At 46.6% G+C, this 21,106-nt stretch overlaps 1 protein-coding gene across 2 annotated transcripts in view; it reads left to right on the top strand.

The window, feature by feature from the left end:
- The window catches only part of PLXNA4 (plexin A4), a 970,847-nt gene that overhangs the window by 539,754 nt on the left and 409,987 nt on the right, over window positions 1-21,106 (top strand). For both annotated transcript variants that reach the window (XM_029615156.1, XM_029615157.1), the window contains exon 5: window positions 12,953-13,053. In XM_029615156.1, the coding sequence (XP_029471016.1) occupies window positions 12,953-13,053 (101 nt within the window). The remainder of the gene's footprint in view (window positions 1-12,952; window positions 13,054-21,106) is intronic.

Below are 21,106 nucleotides of genomic sequence, written 5' to 3'. Positions count from 1 at the left end.
TCCCTGGCGTGTAAATGGGCCCAGTGTGACTTTAGTCGGAGTCTTTGGTGAAATTTGCAGCTGCTGAAACAGATTTTCCCCTGCTAATAAAGCTGCTGTTCAGCGTCATAGGATTAAAGGGAGAGTTAGAGAGCGAGAGATTGCGAGGGAGAGAATAGGATGGGGCAGTAAGTCCCAGAGGTGGAATGCCCGAATCTCTCCTTTCCTCTGTGCGCACAGATTTTCCCCTGCTAATAAACCTGCTGTTCAGTTTCAGATATTAAGTCGGTGGTCCCGAAAGTTACAAAAAGTAAAAAAAAAAAAAAAATTTGAAGTCGGCCCGCGGCTCGCGGGTTGAAAACCGGACGCTCAGTGGCTGTCAGCGGGCTCGAGAACCGACGCCGGCAAAATTGAGCGTCGGCTGTCAAACCCGCTGACAGCCGCCGCTCCTGTCCAAAAAGAGGCGCTAGTGGCCTGTGCGCGCGCCGGGAGAGCTCTCCCGCGGATTTTACTGTATCGGCCCTGAAAGGGAGGGGCTGCAGCCTCCCCTTCCCACTAACCTACGCTGCCCTGACCAGACTAAGGGTTCCCCAGGATTTACTGGTAATCCCTTCCCACTAACCTTTACGCTTTATTTGAATTGTTCACTTGTTCTCATATTTATTCTCATATTTATTCTCATATTTATACTCTATTAGAAGCTTTGCTTTAATGTAACGCCTTAACCGCGATTGTTCTGTTGTATTGTAAACCGATACGATTTGTTAATTATACAAGAATGTCGGTATATAAGAATTCTAAATAGATAAATAAATAACCTACGCTGCTCTGACCAGACTAAGGGTTCCCCAGGATTTACTGGTAATCCCCTTCCCACTAACCTACGCTGCTCTGACCCCAGACCAAGGGTTCCCCAGGGCTGACTGGTAATGCGCGTGGAGGAGCCCTCACCTCTGGATATTGCATCACAAGCAGCGGGCGGCTCACGCGGAGGGAGCGGGTAACGCGTGTCAGCGTATATTGTGTAGGAGAAAAGCCAATCAGCCGGGGGGGCTTTCTTTTCTATTTAGTCGGGGGGGGGGGTGTTTCTTCTTTCTCCTCCCGCTTCCTGCTCCTTTGGTCGGGGACTGAGCATTGACGCCTTCCGGGAATCAATTTCACTTATTTGAGTCTGCAGGAAAATCGGATGCCCAGCCACATTCTCAACGAAATCTCTGGGAAGGGAATGCAGGCCCCTGAGGAGAGTTCAGCCCGGAGAGAGAGCGAGCGAGGCCTCAGCCCCGGTGAGGGCTGGAAGGAAATCCTTCATTTTTTCTGACCGGCAGGGCTCTCTGCGGGGCCTGAACACGACCGCCCTGACACGCCTCAAAGACTTTCGGAGGTCCATGCTCGGACAGAGCTGGGTCATGCAGTGGCCTAAAGTGAGCCAGACACGTTTGAATCTCCCTCTCTATCCTGTTAAGTAGCTCCTCCCAGCTTCGCCATCCGCCATGCCTCTTTCTTTTTTTAAATTTGGCTCGATTTTGACCGGATAACGAGCTACTGGGCTGCAGTCTAGTGCCAGAGCTTGCCTTGAAGATCCTCCTCTCCGCCCCTGCTAGGATAGGAGAGGTTAACCTGACAAGACCCGTACCAGCGGTGCTGCCCAGCCTGCTTGGAAGCGTCCCTGACTCTGTTTTCTTCTTGAGCCAGGCAGCGTTGATGGAGGCTGGAGCCGCTGCCTGGGCTGTACCTGTTGCCTGGTTCAGTGGAGAACGTCCCCTTCCATTGCGTCTGCTGCCCTCAATGCCTCTTGACCCCCCTCCCTCCCCCATGGGATTAGCGACGGGGGGGGGGGGAGAGGGGTGGCTGTGGCTTTCAGTTGTTGCAGTGGGGTATCTAAAGCAGGCGGTGCCCTCCAAGTCTATGAAATGGGGGGGTGGGGGCGGTCAGGAAGGCAACTTGCCTCGCTGGGAAGATGGTGGCCCTCCCTGGCCATAAGCTCGCCTCTCGGACTTCCTCAGTTCCGCCTCTCTCCTCTCGTGCCACTGGGTTTTACAGCACAGATGCCAGCCTGCAAAAGGAGAAGCCGCCACAACAGAGCAGGAGATGTTTGAAGGAAAAGACACCCAGTGGCAAAAATAATAAGCATTAAAAAAACAAACAAACCCCAAAAAGCCCTAGCCTTGCTGAGGACTGCATTTCATCTGGATGCCTGTCCTCTGCAGCATGGCTGCTGTCCACGAGCAGCCTAATTATGTTATCACTTGTCACTCGTCTTTACCCTGTCGCCGTGCCTGCCTTTACTTCTCCTTAATGCAGATGTCACATTTTCATGGTTTGGGGTTTTTTTTCTTTTCTTTTCTTTTCTGGCAGCTTCCTGGAGAAAGGAATAGCACCGGAGGCTGCACGACAGGAGCCCTGCGTCTGATGAGACGTTTCTGGAGGCAGAGAGCTTTAAGCTGCCACTTAAAAAAAAAAAAACGAAACCAAACAAACAAACAAACCGCTAGTTCTGTATTCTTTAAATTTTCAACAAAACACCAGAAGGCAAAGAGATTCTCCTTCACTCGAAATCCTCTGATTCCAACCACCTCAGGCTGCTTCTACTAACCAGGGCCGCTGCTAGGGGGTTTTTTTTTGCTGCCCTGTGTGAACAACGATGGTGCTGCCCATCCCTCCTCCCCCACCCCCCCGGTTCATTCATTCTCTGTCCCGGGCCCACCCAAAAAAGCCCAGCTCCCTTCTGTGATACAAACTTTAAAAACTGACACCCCCTCCCCCTGCCGTACCAATGGCTGGTGCAAGGGTGTTAGGTACCCCGTGCGAACCTTATAGCCTTGCACAACGCCCCCAGCAGCCCCATGCCACACACACAGGTAAGAGTTATGCATTTATATTTTACATGAAAAATATCAAAGTACAGTATTCTGAGGTAAAGATATCACTTACATTATATTTACATGCACTGCTGTGATGCCAACCTGGAACCCATATGGTATTAGGTCTGTTGTAATGTGTGTTGTATGTGAGCTTGACCCTCCGAAAACACTAAAACACTTCCTATTAGGAGAATACCTCACCTCAGTCACACATGCAGAAGATAAACAGACCTCACCAAATACAGAAGATAGCAACCCTAACATTGAACTACAAACGCGCAGACAAAAGCTGAACTGGAAACCGCAAGAAGCCAGACTCTCTGTGCAGTGCAACAATGAAAAAACAGAACCATCACCAATCCTCAAACATCAAACAACAAAATCAAGACATAAAATAAATACATAATCATAATACTAAAATCATACTAATTTTATTTAAAAAAAAGCAGATGAATAAAAGATCAAATAAATTCAAAACTCATATACAAGTTTTTTTAAATGTCCCAAACACCAATAAAATATTTCAAAACAGTAGGCACAGCAAACAGCTGAAAAATAAAAGGATTTAAAAAATTAATGCTCTCCATACCTGGGAACCTTTGATTTCCAGTCACCCTGGGATTGTCGTGGAGCAGTGGGAGCGGAATGCACAATCTTTCTCCTCTTATGTATATATATATATATATATCTATATATATCTATATATACATATATACACGCACACACAAGCTCATACACATGCTCCCTCTCAGACAAACCCGCAGGTGTCTCCAGCTCTTATTTGGTTGGGATTTACCAGCAGCACTAGGCCCTCATCTTTCAGCTACTTGCAGGTTGGAATCCACCTGCACTCATCATTTTTTCTCTCGCTCACACCTCCCCCATACCAAGCTCACTCACACATATCACAGGGAGCCTTCCATTCATAGTGTTCTGTTAAGGATAGTGACTGCCGCTCCGTGCAGTTTACTCCAGTGTTTCTGTGAAGGGTAGTAACTGCTGCTCCATGCAAGTTACCCCCATGTTTCTGTGAAGGGCAGTAACTGCTGCTCTGTGCAGGTTACCCCCCTTGTTTCTGTTAAGGGCAGTGACTGCCGCTCCGTGCAGGTTACCTCCATGTGTTCTGTTAAGGGTAGTAACTGCTGCTCTGTGCAGGTTACCCCCCATGTTTCTGTTAAGGGCAGTGACTGCCGCTCCGTGCAGGTTACCCCCATGTTTCTGTTAAGGGTAGTGACTGCCGCTCTGTGCAGGTTACCCCCATGTTTCTGTTAAGGGTAGTGACTGCCGCTCCGTGCAGGTTACCCCCATGTCTTCTGTTAAGGGTATTAACTGCTGCTCCGTGCAGGTTATCCCCATGTTTCTGTTAAGGGTAGGAACTGCCGATCTGTGCAGGTTCCCCCATGTTTCTGTTAAGGGTAGTGACTGCCGCTCCGTGCAGGTTACCCCCATGCGTTCTGTTAAGAGCAGTAACTGCCGCTTCGTGCAGGTTACCCCCATGCGTTCTGTTAAGGGCATTAACTGCCATTCCGTGCAGGTTACCCCCATGTGTTCTGTTAAGGGCATTAACTGCCATTCCGTGCAGGTTACCCCCATGTGTTCTGTTAAGGGCATTAACTGCCATTCCGTGCAGGTTACCCCCATGCGTTCTGTAAAGGGCAGCATTAATTACATTCAAAACAAGGAACTGTCAAACCCATTACAAAATTGTTAGCAATGTTTATACAGGGTAAGGAGCCTTCATGATAAATGTAGGAGGAATCATGGCAGAATGTAACCAGGCAGGCAAACCACCACCAGTGCCATCCTGCAACTCTCCATCTTTGCCTCTGCTTCTGTTGTTCGCCATAGGCTGCCTCTCTGTCCTTTTTCCTTCAAACTGTATTGAGTTTTCTTTGGTGACTAATGAGCAGTGTGTTAATTAGTGCTGAGCAGTTGCTTTTGTGGAGTGTGATAGTTTAGCTGGTGCAGGGCTTTCACCGGTCCATTCGTGGGGAGAGTGGCTTGTTTCTGAGGGTCCTGGAGCCATCTCTGCAGCAGAATTGCTTCATTAATACCCTGGCTTCAGCCATTTTTCACCAGTTTTAAATAAATTGTTCTCTTTGTGTAGAGGCTACGCTTCAGCTATTTGGGCGATAGTCCTGCAGTGATGATGGTGAACAGTAAAGCTACACTTCCCACTCTAGGATAGTAGAAGCGTCTCTCTATCTTCCATGCCTCCAGCTGGCTCAGTCCCATAATTTAATTTAATTGTTGCAAAGCAAAAATGAAGAGGGAAAAGCATGGGGCGCACATTACTCAGTGTTATCCGTGCAATTCAGACCTGTAAATCAGTCCATTTTCTATGTTGGTATTGGTACAGTGTGTGCCCCTTTGCTAACTCATTACCCATTTAGTATTATCAGTGCAGTGTGCGCCTCTTTGGTAAGTCAGAGCTCCGTGTCAGTATTATCAGTGCAGTGCACGCTCCTTTGATAAGTCAGGGCTCAGTGTCAGTATTATCAGTGCAGTGCGTGCTCCTTTGGTAAGTCAGAGCTCCGTGTCAGTATTATCAGTGCAGTGTGCGCTCCTTTGATAAGTCAGGGCTCAGTGTCAGTATTATCAGTGCAGTGTGTGCTCCTTTGATAAGTCAGGGCTCAGTGTCAGTATTATCAGTGCTGTGTGTGCTCCTTTGGTAAGTCAGAGCTCCGTGTCAGTATTATCAGTGCAGTGTGCGCTCCTATGGTAAGTCAGAGCTCTGTGTCAGTATTATCAGTGCAGTGTGCGCTCTTTTGGTAAGTCAGAACTCCGTGTCAGTATTATCAGTGCAGTGAGCGCTCCTATGGTAAGTCAGAGCTCTGTGTCATCATCAGTGCAGTGTGCTCTCTTTTGGTAAGTTAGCTCCATGTCAGTATTATCAGTGCAGTGCGTGCTCCTTTGGTAAGTCAGAGCTCCGTGTCATTATTATCAGTGCAGTGTGCTCTCTTTTGGTAAGTCAGAGCTGCGTGTCAGTATTATCAGTGCAGTGCGCGCTCCTTTGGTAAGTCAGAGCTGCGTGTCAGTATTATCAGTGCAGTGCGCGCTCCTTTGGTAAGTCAGAGCTGCGTGTCAGTATTATCAGTGCAGTGCGCGCTCCTTTGGTAAGTCAGAGCTCCATGTCAGTATTATCAGTGCAGTGCGTGCTCCTTTGATAAGTCAGAGCTCTGTGTCAGTATTATCAGTGCAGGGAGCGCTCCTATGGTAAGTCAGAGTTCTGTGTCAGTATTATCAGTGCAGTGCACGCTCCTTTGGTAAGTCAGAGCTGCGTGTCAGTATTATCAGTGCAGTGCGCGCTCCTTTGGTAAGTCAGAGCTGCATGTCAGTATTATCAGTGCAGTGCGCGCTCCTTTGGTAAGTCAGAGCTCCGTGTCAGTATTATAGGTGCAGTGTGCGCTCTTTTGGTAAGTCAGAACTCCGTGTCAGTATTATCAGTGCAGTGTGCTCTCTTTTGGTACGTCAGAGCTCTGTGTCATTATCAGTGCAGTGCGCGCTCTTTTGGTACGTCAGAGCTCTGTGTTATTATCAGTGCAGTGCGCGCTCCTTTGGTAAGTCAGAGCTCTGTGTCAGTATTATCAGTGCAGTGCACGCTGCTTTGGTATGTGAGATCCTCTCCTCAGAGCAGCTCTTAATAATGCACAATGCAGCCACCACACCAATAACAAAGTAAGACCTAAGTAAGACTTAACTGAGTCAAATGTGTCTATAAAGACCCAGCAGACCCAGGGTGAAATCGAAACCAATGCAAAACCTCGGAGAAGTTAGAGAGAACGTCTGTTCAGCTTAGACCTCAAGTCTCTTTTCCATGAAAGGAAAAATGAACATTTCTGCTAAGTGTTTCAGTAGCATTTTGTTCTCTGCTGAAAGGAGCCAGCGCATCCATTCCAACGCAGCAAGCGGCACGCGAGGCAGGGCAGAGCGCGTCCTGAGTTTGCCCTCCGTTTCCTCTGTGTGCAGCAGAGAGGGCCTGGAAGCCGCCCAGCGAGCCCGGAGAACTTCAGACAAGTGCTGCCCATGGGTCCTGAGCAGGGCCCTGTACAGATCTCTCCTCCGGCCTTTGAGGCGAGAGGGAGGGCAAGGCCTGTCCAAGGTGAAGCCCGGGGAAGAGAAATAGCTGCCTGCCTGCCTGGCTGTTAGGAGGCTTTGCTTCCTTAAAGTGGCGCTCCCCAAGGAGATCTGCGAACGCATCTCGCAGCGAGCGCTCCAGCTGGTCCGACCATCAGCCTGTTTGGATTCAGGGGGGCGACCTCAGCGACGGCAAGACTTGGGGCACGGGAAGACTCCACCCACTGCTGCCCAGAGTAACAGTACTGCGGCTAGGGGCAAGTCTTCTCACCCCCTAGTCAGTCAGGTTCACCGTGAACAGGCACGAATGAATTTTGCATATGCTGGATCTCCTGGGTGCGCGGGTTAACCTCATGCGTATTCGTTGCAGGTAACTTGACTGCCTGGGTTAGGGAAGTCCTGGACTAGGGTGACCACATAGCTTTGTCAGAAGGGACTGGTTTCACCCCAGCGCATGCCTGGAGGCGTAGGTTTGTGTGTCGGAACTACATCTCCCAGCATGCAATGGGTTAAAGCCAGCCCTGGATTCCCCTGGCACTCTAGACACCTGGCTTAAATGGCAAATCTCAGCAGGCAGAGAGAATGCCCCCTACTACATGCTCACGGCCACCCAGCACCAGAGGGGCAGAGGCCACAGGACTGAGAGGGACGCTTCTCCCCCCTGCTCCTCCTGCTTCCAGATTCCCCCCAGCTCTCGTTGCCCTCGGAACTGGGCCAGGCCCCGTAGCTGCTCTTCCTGCGGACGTTAAGCTCGGAGCAGGGTCACGAATAAGCAGCGATTTTTAAAAGTTGGCGTTCTCCCCGAGCTTGTCCGCGGGGAGGTAGGAATCAGCCAGGCACAGCTGAGCCAGACAGGCAGTCAAAGGACCCAAGGTAGAGAGGGAGAAAGGGAGAGACAAGGAACGCTGCAGGAGGCCAATGGGACGGAGGACGGAAAAGAGGAAAAACTTCTTCTCGTTCCTGTGATAGATTTATCTGAAGATCAAAAATCGTAAACAGCAGCTCACCCAGCGCCGGCTGCTTCGTGACTGGGAAAGGGGAATCAGAGAGTGAGAGAGAGAGTTGGAAGCTACCTGGATTTTCCGAGGCCTTTCAAAATTATTTTCTCCCTCAGAAGGTTTGGGGGGTGCAGAAATGATCCCCAAATCCCCGCAGAACGGATTATGGGATGTGAAACTTCTGGCCGCTTTCAAGGATGAAGCCTGCCGTGAAGGCGCTTTGAATGCTAAATGGTTCCTGACTAACCCGTGAATAGAACAGGCTTCCCGCCACAGCAAAAGGCAGAAGCACAATAGAGGGCTCGTCTGTTAGCGAAAGGGGTCACGGGCTGAATGGCTTTTAAGTTGTATCAAAGCGCAACATATTTTGTGACGGAGGGGAGCCCAGGCATAGATTTGATAGTTGAATGGGATCGTGCTACACCAAGGCAATGCATTGAACAGGGCCCGGCAGTCAAAGCATACAATACATATAAGGGCTTTTCACCAATCAAACAAAATGAAGGGACAGAAATACAAGGCTACCCTTTGAAGGGCTTGCCAGATCATAAAAAAAAACAACCCAAACTATGATCTCCTAGCCTAAGATCTTCTAAATTTGGGTCATCCAGGGCCGCAAACAGGTTATCCACGATGAATATTCAGGAGGTGGCCCGTGAACCAGGGCAGTTTTGCGCGTGTTGGTTCCCCAGAAAACCAGAGCGGAGCTGAAGGGCGCTGCCCTGGTTAATGGAAGAATAAAATGTAAAGGGTTATTGGGTGATCCTTGGCCCTTGCGTGTCCCGTCCGAGTCACTTGCGCTGCAGAGCTCCTCCGTTGCTTTCTGGTATCTGCAGCACTTCCACTTATGCTAAGGCAGTTCCTCGCTGAGAGGCGCAGCATCCAGTGGGGCTGCAGGGGAAATTGTAAACGTTTTTTTAGTGGACAAATATCTTTTTCTTGATTTTGTTTGGTGGGGGGGTTAAGTTTCATTTTTCTGTGCTTAAATGGCTGTTCTAAGATTGGCCTTAGCTCTGTGCGCATAAAAGCATGCGCACAACCCGCTTTTGTGTGTGCTTTTCCGTGCATCAGGGAAGACGACTTAACGTGCACACTTCAGGCAAGTTGCTCTCTGCTTGGAGTAAGGACAACGTTGTGCCAGGTCGTCTGTGCCTGTTCTCGGCCAGCAACCTGAGGATTTTCAAGCCCTCTAAGTAATCTTCAGACTGGGGCTGATTACTGGCTTTCCTTTGGCTGGGCAGGCTGCAGGGAAATCAGAACAGGTCAGTGCAGACCTGGGGCCAGCCGGCTGGCAGTCGGGCTTCCGGGTACGGAAGACAATTGAATGGGATGAGAGCAGCACGTTGAGAAACAAGTCAGTGCACCCGAGGCCTGGGAGCCAATGAGAGCAGCGCCAGGCTCGAGAAATATCAGAAACTCAGCTTTTCTAGGGCAGCTGTCTTAGATACCCCATGGATTTTCAACATGCGTCCACAATGAATGTGCATAAGATAAGTTGGCATGTACTAGGTCTACAGCAGATGCACCTTTATCGTACGTTTATTCACCGTGGATATCCTGAATGCCTGACTGGCTGAGGGGTCACCAGTACAAGTTTGGAAATGCCCACTCTAAGGTAGAATTTTTTTTTTTTTTTATCAGCTTGACATGAAAGAACTCCTTGAGATTCAATTTTCCTCTGTCATTTGATTTTAATACGCTGGGCAAAGGCAAAGAAAGGCTATTAACCCAATAGGACACTGTATTTGTCTCTAAAGCCAGGAGAAGATAGTCCGCTGTCTGGAGTCAGGTTCTAACTCAATAGGCTGTTCGGTAGTTTGGAACATTTATTTATTTATTCATCGGTTTTTATAAACCGTCATTCAAATTCATCATCGTAAATCCATCATAACGGTTTACAAATATGAAGGTTACATGTTAAGGGGTAAACAGAGTTTCAAAAAAGGTTTAAACTGTTGTTAAACATAGGGGAAACAAATGTTAATTACTGTTCTGGTTTACGTTTAACTTCATAGTTAGAGTCCATAGTTGAGATAAGTTCATATATTCATTTAATCTTCAGGTTGGAGTGGAGGGTGAAGTTGTTGTGTTGTTCATTGGGTGAGTTGGTATGCTTTGATGAACAACCATGCTCTTTAGCTCTTTTTTGAATGTTTTTAGGTTTTCTTGAGTTCTGAGTTCAGTTGGTAGGGAGTTCCAGAGTTTTGGGCTACCTAGAGAAATTGCTCTCTTTTGGGTTGAGGTGAGTTGCTTTTAGCAGTCCCTTGTTTGCTGATCTGAGGTTTCTAGTTGGGGTATGTATTGGTGAACTGAGATAAAAGGAAGTTATTGTTCTCCAAGCATCAATGACAGCTGGTCATGGTAACTTCAGGTGCAACTCTTTCATGGAATATCCTGGCCAGTTTACAGGTAGTTATAGGGAGGGCTAGACTTTTGTTGTGACAAAATGGGGCAAAGTTTGCTTTCTGGCCTTGGGATCTAGCCACTTGTCCCTTCCCGGATATCTCTTCCTTTCTGTCTTCTGCCAAGAAGGGACCATCCTCAACTCATTATGTAGACCTTGCTTTTAATCTTAATCAAAAAGAGATTGAGCAACAATTTTCAGATTGTGCCTAACCTTGGCCCATCTTAGCTGCAAGACCTGCGTCTCCTGCCCGGCAGCATGTGGTCATTTCATGGTGGACTGTTTGGTTTACAGAAAGATGTGTTGAGTTGCATTGGTTCACCTCGCCCTGAACGACCAGTTAATCATTTAGGCAGGGAATGCAAATAAACTGGAAGGCTTTATGAGTAGAGAGGGGTCTGCTTCAAATATGGGCACCTAAATGAGATGTGCACACTGAAACATGATGGGTTTTGAATCAGGATTAGAAATATCAAACCCTATCAAAATATCAGGTTAGTCCCCTAAGTCAAGCAGCCAAATACTTAAATACTTGGTACATGCTTACTGTGTACTATATTTAGAAATACTTGGTACATGCTTACTGTGTACTATATTTAGAAATACTTGGTACATGCTTACTGTGTACTATATTTAGAAATACTTGGTATATGCTTACTGTGTACTATATTTAGAAATACTTGGTACATGCTTACTGTGTACTATATTTAGAAATACTTGGTACATGCTTACTGTGTACTATATTTAGAAATACTTGGTACATGCTTACTGTGTACTATATTTAGAAATACTTGGTACATGCTTACTGTGTACTATATTTAGAAATACTTGGTATATGCTTACTGTGTACTATATTTAGAAATACTTGGTATATGCTTACTGTCTACTATATTTAGAAATACTTGGTACATGCTTACTGTGTACTATATTTAGAAATACTTGGTACATGCTTACTGTGTACTATATTTAGAAATACTTGGTATATGCTTACTGTGTACTATATTTAGAAATCTTACATAAGAGAGTTGGCTCAGTATATCTTCTAAACCACCCACTTTTTTGAATGTTCGATTTTAGGCGTATAACTGTGGTTAGATGCTTTGAAAATGTATCAGGCATCCAACTGGAGCCTTTGCATGCCCATGTTCCTATTTGAGTGTCTGCTTGGAGTGCCCTCATTTTGAAGAATTAGCCCATAATATCTGTAATCCCACGTGCAATGGATCAGGTGGCCTCCAGATGACACCCTCCGTTTCCCTACATTTCTGACACCGATGAGACGATGCCAGATGAACTGCTGAGACAGATCACTGACAGCGGTGAGCAGCCGAGCGTAGGCAGCTTAATGCTTTTTATTAAGTGCCAATTGCCAACGAGGTGGCGCTTGAACTGCAGGGTCCTCCTGGGCCCTGAGTAGCTAGAGCAATTGCCAGGGACACATCATGGCTTGGAAGGGGTAATGAGAGAGAGCGAGAGAGAACTGGCAGGGGCAGTAAGTGGGGAGGGACGAAGGCCCTTAGCGGGATGTGCAACAGAAAGGGGTCATCACCCAGACACCCTCCCAAGGGGGGGGACAGGAAACACCGGATCAGTGTGCTCATCCGTTGAGGCAGTGCTTCTCACGGCTTGCATTTTGCTGATGTGCAGCAAGATGTGAGCACAGACGTTTGTTCCCTGCCATGCAGGGGTGGATACGTTCCGGCCCCCGTTTTCCGTTCAGCTCCAGAGCCAGAGGACTTGAATGGATGGAAGAGGATAGAGGGAGAGACAGATGGGGAGGCAACTCGGTCTTTTATGCTTGTTGGGAGTTGTTGTTTTTTAAACTGTAAGGAGGCGAGAATATCTGAAGTCTGCTGGTGTTAACATGGAAGCTGGCATGTTAACACATGTATGCAGAGTTTTCAGATGCACCTCCCTATTTAATTTTGGCACGTTTTTTGGCACCTGAATGGCATTGTGGCCTCCAAGGGGGAGAAAGAATGATGCAATCAGTCACTAAGCTGAGGCACAGGGGGAAGGGGCAGGGCCGGACCAGGATGCAAAGCTCTAGAACTGGGCTTTCCCTCCGGTCCTGGCCCATTCTGGGATTTTCTCTGTCCTTCCCCCCCACGGCCTTTCCCTTCTTCTCCCCCTGCCCACGGCCCTTCCTGGTTCTTCTCTCCTGACCCTCACTCCCATGGCCCATTCCTGCTCTTTTCCCTCTTGCCCCTTCCCGGATCATTTCTCTCCTCTCTACCCTGTGGGGACCCTTCCTGGTTCTTCTCTCTCCAGCCCGCTTTTGGCTGGTTTGGGGCTTGTTGGGGGCGTGCATGCTCCCAGGAGCTGCCGAGGTCCTACCCCCTTGCATATGGGTTTCCTTGGCAATGAAAAGCCCTGATCGGGGAGGAGAGCGGTTGGGGCCGCCTCCTAGCCTGATGGCCTTTTCCTGATTTCCCCTGGTACTTACCTGGAGCCTCGTGAGTGTGCAGGATTCGGAGCCACCCCTCCCACCCTCCCTGCTGGAGGTTTACCCCGCTTTTGGGAAGGAGCCTGTGTTTTGGGGAAGGGAAATGAGCTTCTGGCTGTGCTCTTCTGGCCAGGGACCACAGAGTGCCTTGGGAGATTTTAACGGGCCTCCTTCCTCTCTCTTGCAGCTCACCAGGGTGCCGGTGGAGTCCTGCGGACAGTACGTGACGTGTGGCGAGTGCCTGGGCTCGGGGGACCCCCACTGCGGATGGTGCGTGCTCCACAACACGTAAGTTCAAGCTGGGCGCATTCTCTTTTTCCTTTCTTTTGCCCCCTTCCTTGTTCGTATTTCATTTGGGTCCCTGGACCCTAAGGAGCAAAGGCGGTCACACTGTGACAGTGCGATCAGGTTTTGCTCTTGGAGGCGACCCATCGACCTCTCTTCCCCAGGCAGAGAATCCAGTTTCCCCATGCCGAGGTCCTTTTCACTTTTAGAAGGTAAAATCGGATGACAAAGCTCCCGTGATAGCTTTTTGCTCTCCTTGACCTTGTGACGGGGACATTGGGGACTGTAGGTATGCAGATTCCCGGGCTACGGTGTCCTTTCTATTCACCGTCAAAGCATGATAAGCATGCGGAGTCCCCGCTAATCGTTTGCCACCGTGTCCATGATCAGTGACTGAGTTAACAAATACGCTGTTACCGCTCGTCGTCCCATGCTTTCCAGCTTTTCTCTGGTATGCAGTTACCCGTATTCTCCTGGACGAGGCAGACATGTTGAAAACACAGTGACTTGAGAATTAGCAGCATTGCGTTTGACTACATGGGCGCCTGCTGCATACGTTTAACGTTTTATTGGTGTCCCAAATTATGCCTGCAGCAGTGAGTGGCTGTAAGTTTTATATTATGGTAATTACAGTCAGCAGTGCATGCCCTGGCTGAGCAACCTATTGACGCTTGGTAAGGCTGAAGACAAAGTTGCAAGAAGGGACATTTTTATTTTATGCTGGTTATGAAATCTTCTGCCTAATGAGGCTGTATACTCGCTGTCTTTGGACTTACCTGAAGGTAACGGGAGAACCTCACGAGCGGACGCATCTAGCCCACTTCGCGGAGAAGGATCTCCTGTAGTTGCTGAGCATTAAAATGGTGGCCTTCACCCAGTGAAGCTCAGAAGCATGCGGAAAGATTGCACGTGAGGGGATCCCGCGTTCAGTGGCGTTTAGCCGGATGACTTGTGAGCTAAATGCCGACTTGGTGTACAGATAAAACATCCGTAAAAGATCAAATAAATAATGTGCATATAAACAATACAAAGCCCAGAATAACTTTGGTACTTTAGCCTTAATTTAAAGAAAACATTAAAAAAAAAAAACAAAAAACCCCAAAACATGCGTTATCTCTTCATTAAGGTGAATATTTCCACCGCTTTTATCCGGCTGAAGTTTAGCTGGATTACTCAGGGGAATAAATCCACGGGAGAGAACCTAATATCATTCCCAGCATGAAAAATAATGCCCCAGGCTGAGTATCTCCAGTTGTTTGATCATTTCTGTACCCTACAGAACTAATGCAGGCTCCTTCTATGGTGCGCTATCATTGGAACGGCTGCAGACAAGATACCACAATTGATTATAAGGATAAAAGGATCATTTTTAGAGAGGCAAAAATGATTTCTGGAGAAATACCTCTAGCAAAAAGAAAACCCCCCCCCCAGCTCCCATGTGTTGACGTGGGACTCAAAGTCCGTGCAATGTATATGACTGTTACAAATGGATTTCATATAGTGCCTTATAGCAAGGTGTTTATGGGAATCAGCGATGCAGTTTGTAAATGTTTAATATATTGTTGTAGAGATCGGTTTTATCAATGACTGTGGTAGTGATGAATGTTCGTTAATGGGGTGACAAAAAGGTCTGATGCTGGTTTTCTTACTTTTTAGTTGGTTTATCATTTTGTATTTTTTCATTTTGGCGTTTATGTGACAAATTACATGCAAGTAACAACCCCTCCATGTCCCAAACAGCTTCTAATCTAAGCGAATGCCTGAAGTCACAGGAGACAAAGTGACTTAACCCAAGACCAGGACAAGTGTCAGTGGCAGGATTACTCTGTCCCCCCCCCCCTCCCCCCAGGCCACCCCTCCTCGCCAAATGATTTAGGAGGGGACAGGAGCAATAACGTTCTCCGTCACCGCAGCCAACTCAGATTGCTGCATCCGTGCACATGGTGGTAAACACGGTGCGGAGGGCACTCGTTCTGTTAAAGGAGCCGGATATAATTGGGAGAGCAGACAGATCGGTGACAGATGAGTCAAGATGAAGGTAAACACGCAGGCCAGAATAACTGACGAGCAGATGATGGGCTTAAAAAGAAAAGCAGGAAGATGCTTGGGAAGAGAATGGCGCTTTTATTAGGGCAAAGGGCTAGGCCGACACGGTGATCCCTTTCTGCTTTCACGTAGCCCGAGTCGGCGCTTGCCGAGAAAGAAGCCTGGGAGTAACAAGCGGGCGGTAAGCAGTAGTATGCGGACTAATCCCAAGCTGCTTTTGGCTAGGTGAGATGTTTTTGAGCAGGCTCTCTGAGGAATCGAAGGCAAGGGAGTATGAATGAATGTCACAGAATGCAGAGTGTGCACAAAGCCTGGCATTAGGGAGGGGTGGGGGTGGGGGTCAATCGCTCTGAGCCCATGGGTCATCTTCTGCCAGTCCAGAGCCGAAAGAAATACAGCCTGGTGGGGGGGTGTCTTTAGGCAGAGGTGGCAATAACTAGAAAAACCAGCACGGGTTCCGTGACAGGACGCACGCTGACGGGCCCTGCGGCAGCCCTGTCCCCCCTCCCTCTCTCCCTCCCTCCTGCCAACGCTTCCTGTTACCAAGGAACCCCAAGCAAGGAGATGAGCTGCTGCTTCTGGGCCTGCGAGTGCAGGTCAGGGCACAGGCCCTGTGCCACCGCTGCCACCTGAAGACCCTCTGCCAAGTTCAGGACGAGCCAAATGAGAGTAGGAGGGCGAGGACCCATGAAGGGGCCATGGCGGAGGAAGATGGAGACCTGGCAAGTCGGCCATTGAAGGCTGGGAGCGAGAAGATCCAGGAAGTGGACATGGAGGGAGAGTGGGCAGCAAGAGAAAGAAGAAATGGGACAGGGTCATGGAGAACGAGTGAGAAGACCTGGGAAGGAGTGATGGGGGCAGAAGTCGGGGAGAAGAAGATAAAGGGATGGAAATAGGGAGGCTTGGGTGGTGAAGGCCCCTGGAAGAGAAAAACTCTGCAAGGAGGTTTGTTTTTCTTCTGAGAGGCTGTGGGTTTTTCACCTGTGCTTTCCGCTCAAGCTACCATAAGGAATGTCATACTGGTTCAGACCAAGGGTCCATCAAGCCCAGTATCATGCGTCCAACAGTGGCCAATCCAAGTCACAAGTACCTGGCAAGTATCTAAACATTAGATAGATCACAAGCTACTACTGCTTATTAATTAATGTAATAGCAGTTTATGGATTTTTCCTCTAGGAACTTATCCAGTCCTTTTTTAAACCCAGTTACACTAACTGCTGTAACCACATCCTCTGGCAATGAATTCCAGAGCTTAACTATGCACTGAGTGAAAAATAATTTTCTTTGATTTGTTTTAAATGAGCTACTTGCTAACTTCATGGCGTGCCCCCGATCCTTCTATTATCTGAGAGAGTAAATAACAGATTTACATTAACTTGTTCAAGTCCTTTTATGATTTTGTAGACCTGTATCATATCCCCCCTCAGTCGTCTCTTCTCCAAACTGAACAGCCCTAACCTCTTTAGTCTTTCCTCATAGGGGAGCCGTTCCATGCCCCTTATCATTCTGGTCACTCTTCTCTGCACTTTCTCCAGTGCAGCTATATTTCCTTTTGAGATGCAGTGACCAGAATTGTACACAGTATTCAAGATGCAGTCTTACCATGGAGCGATACAGAGGCATTATGACATCCTCCGTTTTATTTGCCATTCTCTTCCTAATAATTCCTAACATTCTGTTCACTTTTTTGATCACCACAGCACACTGAGCTGACAATTTTAAAGTATTATCCACTATGATGCCTAGATCTCTTTCCTGGGTGTTAACGCCTAAGATAGAACCTAACATTGTGTAACTACAGCAAGGTTTTTTTTTTCCCCTAAATGCATCATTTTGCACTTGTCCACATTAAATTTCATTTGCCATTTGGATGCCCAATCTTCCAGTCTCTCAAGGTCCTCCTGCAATTCATCACAATCCACTTGAGATTTAACTACTTTGCATAATTTTGTGTCATCTGCATATTTGATCACCTCACTCATCAAACCCCTTTCCAGATCATTTATAAATATATTAAAAACCACCGGTCCAAGTACAGATCCCTGAGGCACTCCCCTGTTTAACTTTTTTCACTGTGAAAAATTACCATTTAATCCTACTCTCTGTTTCCTGTCTTTTAACCAGCTTGCAATCCACAAAAGGATATCACCTCCTATCCCATGACTTTTCAGTTTTCTTAGAAGATTCTCATGCTTTGTCGAATGCCTTCTAAAAATCCATATACACCACACCTACCAGTTTACCTTTATCCAATGTTTATTCACCCCTTCAAAAAAATGTAGATTTGTGAAGCAAGACTTCCTTTGTATAAATCCATATTGGCTGTGTCCCATCAAACCATGTCTATCTAAATGTTTTGTGATTTTATTCTTTATAACAGTTTACACGATTTTCCTGGCACTGAAGTCAGGCTCACCAGTCTATAGTTTCTCAAATCACCTCGGAACCCTTTTTAAATATAGGGGTTATGTTGGCCACCTTCCATTCTTCAGGTACATTAGATGATTTTAATGATAGGTTGCAAATTAATTGAAATAGGTCGGAAATTTCATTTTTTAATTCTTTCAGAACCCTGGGGTGTATAACATCCGGTCCAGGTGATTTACTACTCTTCAGTTTGTCAATCAGGCCTACCACATCTTCCAGGTTGACCGTGAATTGGTTCAGTTGATCTGAATCACAACCCATGAAAACCTTCTCCGGAATGGGTATCTCTCCAACATCCTATTCAGTAAACATTGAAGCAAAGAAATTGTTTAATCTTTCATGATGGCCTTATCTTCTCTAAGTGCCCCTTTAACCCCTTGAACATCCAATGGTCCAACCAACTCCCTTGCAGGCGTTCGTCTTTGAATATATTAAAAAACTTTTTATTGTGAGTTTTTGCCTCTATGGCCAACTTCTTTTCACATTCTCTCTTAGCCTGTCTTATCAATGTCTTGCATTTAACTTGCCAATGCTTATGCTTTATCCTATTTTCTTCTGATGGATCCTTCTTCCAATTTTTGAATAAAGATCTTTTGGCTAAAATAGCCTCTTTCACCTCACCTTTTAAGCATGCCGGTAATCGTTTTGCCTTCCTTTCACCTTTCTTAATGCGTGGAATACATCTGGACTCTGTTTCTAGGATGATATTTTTTAACAATGTCCATGCCTGATGCACACTTTTTACCTTTGTAGCTGCACCTTTCAGTTTTTTCTATTTTTCTCATTTTATCAAAGTTTCCCTTTTGAAAGTTTAGCGCTAGAGCTGTGGATTTACATACTGTTCCCCTTCCAGTCATTAATTCAAATTTGATCATATTATGATCACTATTGCCAAGCGGCCCCAGCACCATTACCTCTCTCACCAAATCCTGTGCTCCACTGAGAGTTACTGTATTTTTCGCTCCATAAGACGCACCTGACCGTAAGACTCACCTAGGATTCAGAGGGGGGAAATTAAAAAAAAAATGTTGTGCTAAACCGGCTCTGTCCCCAGGCGTCTGTGCGTCTTATGGAGCAAATTAGGGGAGTGCATAACATTTTTTTTCTCCCCATTTTGTTTTCGGGTCTGGAGAGGGCCATTTCAGTCCATTCCCCAGATCAGAAAACTTTTGTCTTTCTAATTCTGTGGGAACCCCCCCCCCCCAAAAAAAAACAAAACCCCATCCCAACCCTTTAAATTAATTAACAACTCCCCACCCTCCTGAGCCCTCCCCAAGATCTTCCAAATTAATTTACTACAATCCCCCACCCTCCTGACCCCCCCCAAGACCTGCCAAAAGTCCCTGGTGGTCCAGCGGGGGTCCAGGAGCGGTCCAGGAGCGATCTCCTGGACCTGGGCCATCGGCTGCCAGCAATCAAAATGGCGCCGATGGCCCTTTGCCCTTACTATGTCACTGGGGTCGACCAATGGCAGTGGAAGCCCCTGTGACATAGTAAGGGCAAAGGGCCGTCGGCTGCCAGTAATCAAAATGGCGCCGACGGCCCTTTGCCCTTACTATGTCACAGGGGCTATCGCTGGCATTGGTCGACCCCAGTAACATAGTAAGGGCAAAGGGCCATCGGCGCCATTTTGATTGCTGGCAACAGATGGCCCAAGTCCAGGAGATCGCTCCCGGACCGCTCCTGGACCCCCGCTGGACCACCAGGGACTTATGGCAGGTCTTGGGGGGGTCAGGAAGGTGGGGGGTTATAGTAATTAATTTGGAAGGTCTGGGGGGGGGGTCAGGAGGGGGCGGGGGTTTTGTTAGATTTTTAATTTTTTTTAATATTCACTCCATAAGACGCACATACATTTTCTCCCCACTTTTGGGGGAAAAAAGTGCGTCTTATGGAGCGAAAAATACGGTAGATCTAAAATTGCTCCCTCTCTTGTTGTTTCCTGAACCAATTGCTCCATGAAGCAGACATTTATTCCATCCAGGAACTTGATCTCTCTAGCATGTTCTGCTGTTACATTTACCCAGTTAATATTGGGGTAATTGAAATCTCCCATTATTACTGCACTACCAATTTGGTTATCTTCCCTAATTTCTCTTAGCATTTCACTGTCCGTCTCACCATCTTGACCACGTGGACGGTAGTATACTCCTATCACTATACTCTTCCTCAACACACAAGGGATTTGTTTGTGCATTCAGTCTCATGCAGGATGTTTATCCTGTTGGACTCTATGCTATCCCGGACATAAAGCGCCACCCTGCCTCCCAGATGCTCCTCTCTGTCATTGCGATATAATTTGTACCCCGGTATAGCACTGTCTCTTTGGTTATCCTCCTTATTTATTTTAAAGTGTTTCTATACCGCTTTTACAAATATAATTTAATCAAAATGGTTTACAAAATTAGTAAAAAAAAAAAACAAAACATAAAATAAAAATAAATAAAAGATAAAAATTACAAAAAAACATAATAATTATAATAAAAGTAAAGCTTAAAACAATTTAAAAATAATCAAATCAAATCATATCAAGTGCCATCAAATACCGCAAAATATGTAAGGGGGGAAAGGATGGCGGGAGGGGAAAGGGAATGAAGTTTAAAACGAGTACTAAAGATAAGCAGGGAGGGAGGGGGAAGGGGAATTTGAAGGTGAGGGATTGAAGTCATCGGAAAATGGAAGAGAATTATAATTGTTCAGTTGATGGGATTTTATAGGCAATTTGAAACAAGTATGTTTTTAAAGATTTCTTAAAATGTGAGGAGTTGGATAGTTGTCGAAGAAAATTTGGTAATGAGTTCCAGAGAGAAGGACCTGCTACTGAAAAAGCCCTTTTTCTTGTGATGTCCAGTCTTGCTAAGCGGGGTGAGGGAATGTCCAGAAGATTTTTTGTGTTAGATCTTAAATGTCTGGTGGGTTTGTAGATATGAAGTATAGAACAGAGCCAGGAAGAGGAAGAGTTATATATAAGGGAATGAATAATGGTCAAGCTTTTATATTGGACTCTAAATTTTATTGGTAGCCAATGAAACGATTGAAGACTTGGTGTTATGTGACTTCTGAAAGAAACACCTGATAAGATACGAGCTGCAGCGTTCTGAACTAATTGTAATGGATGGGATAGTATTATCAGGCAGACCTAAATAAAGAGCATTACAGTTGTCGAGACCAGAAAAGACAAGAGATTGAAGAACAGTACGAAAGTCACGGTGAAAAAGTAAAGGATGGAGACGTTTTAGAAGTTGCAGTTTGTAAAAAGATTTTTTTTGTGACCGCTGAGATATGTTGCTCTTCCACCATGTCTCAGAGATGCCAATTAAGTCTATGTCGTCATTCTCTGCTATACATTCTAATTCTCCCATCTTACTTCTTAGACTTCTGGCATTAGTATACAAACATTTCAAAGTTTGTTTTTTGTTTGTATTTTCATTCTGCTTTTTAATTGATAGGGATAAGTTAGAATTTTTTAGCTCAGGTGAGTTTTTAGTTACAGGCACTTGGACTACTTTTCTAATTATTGGAACCTCACTGTCGGGATGCCCTAATTCTAATGCATCGTTAGTATCCTTTGAAGATACCTCTCTCC

The sequence above is a fragment of the Rhinatrema bivittatum genome, chromosome 9, assembly GCF_901001135.1.
Source record: "Rhinatrema bivittatum chromosome 9, aRhiBiv1.1, whole genome shotgun sequence".
In the NCBI taxonomy this organism is placed as follows: Eukaryota; Metazoa; Chordata; class Amphibia; order Gymnophiona; family Rhinatrematidae; genus Rhinatrema; species Rhinatrema bivittatum.
This window is presented reverse-complemented; position numbering and strand designations above follow the sequence as displayed.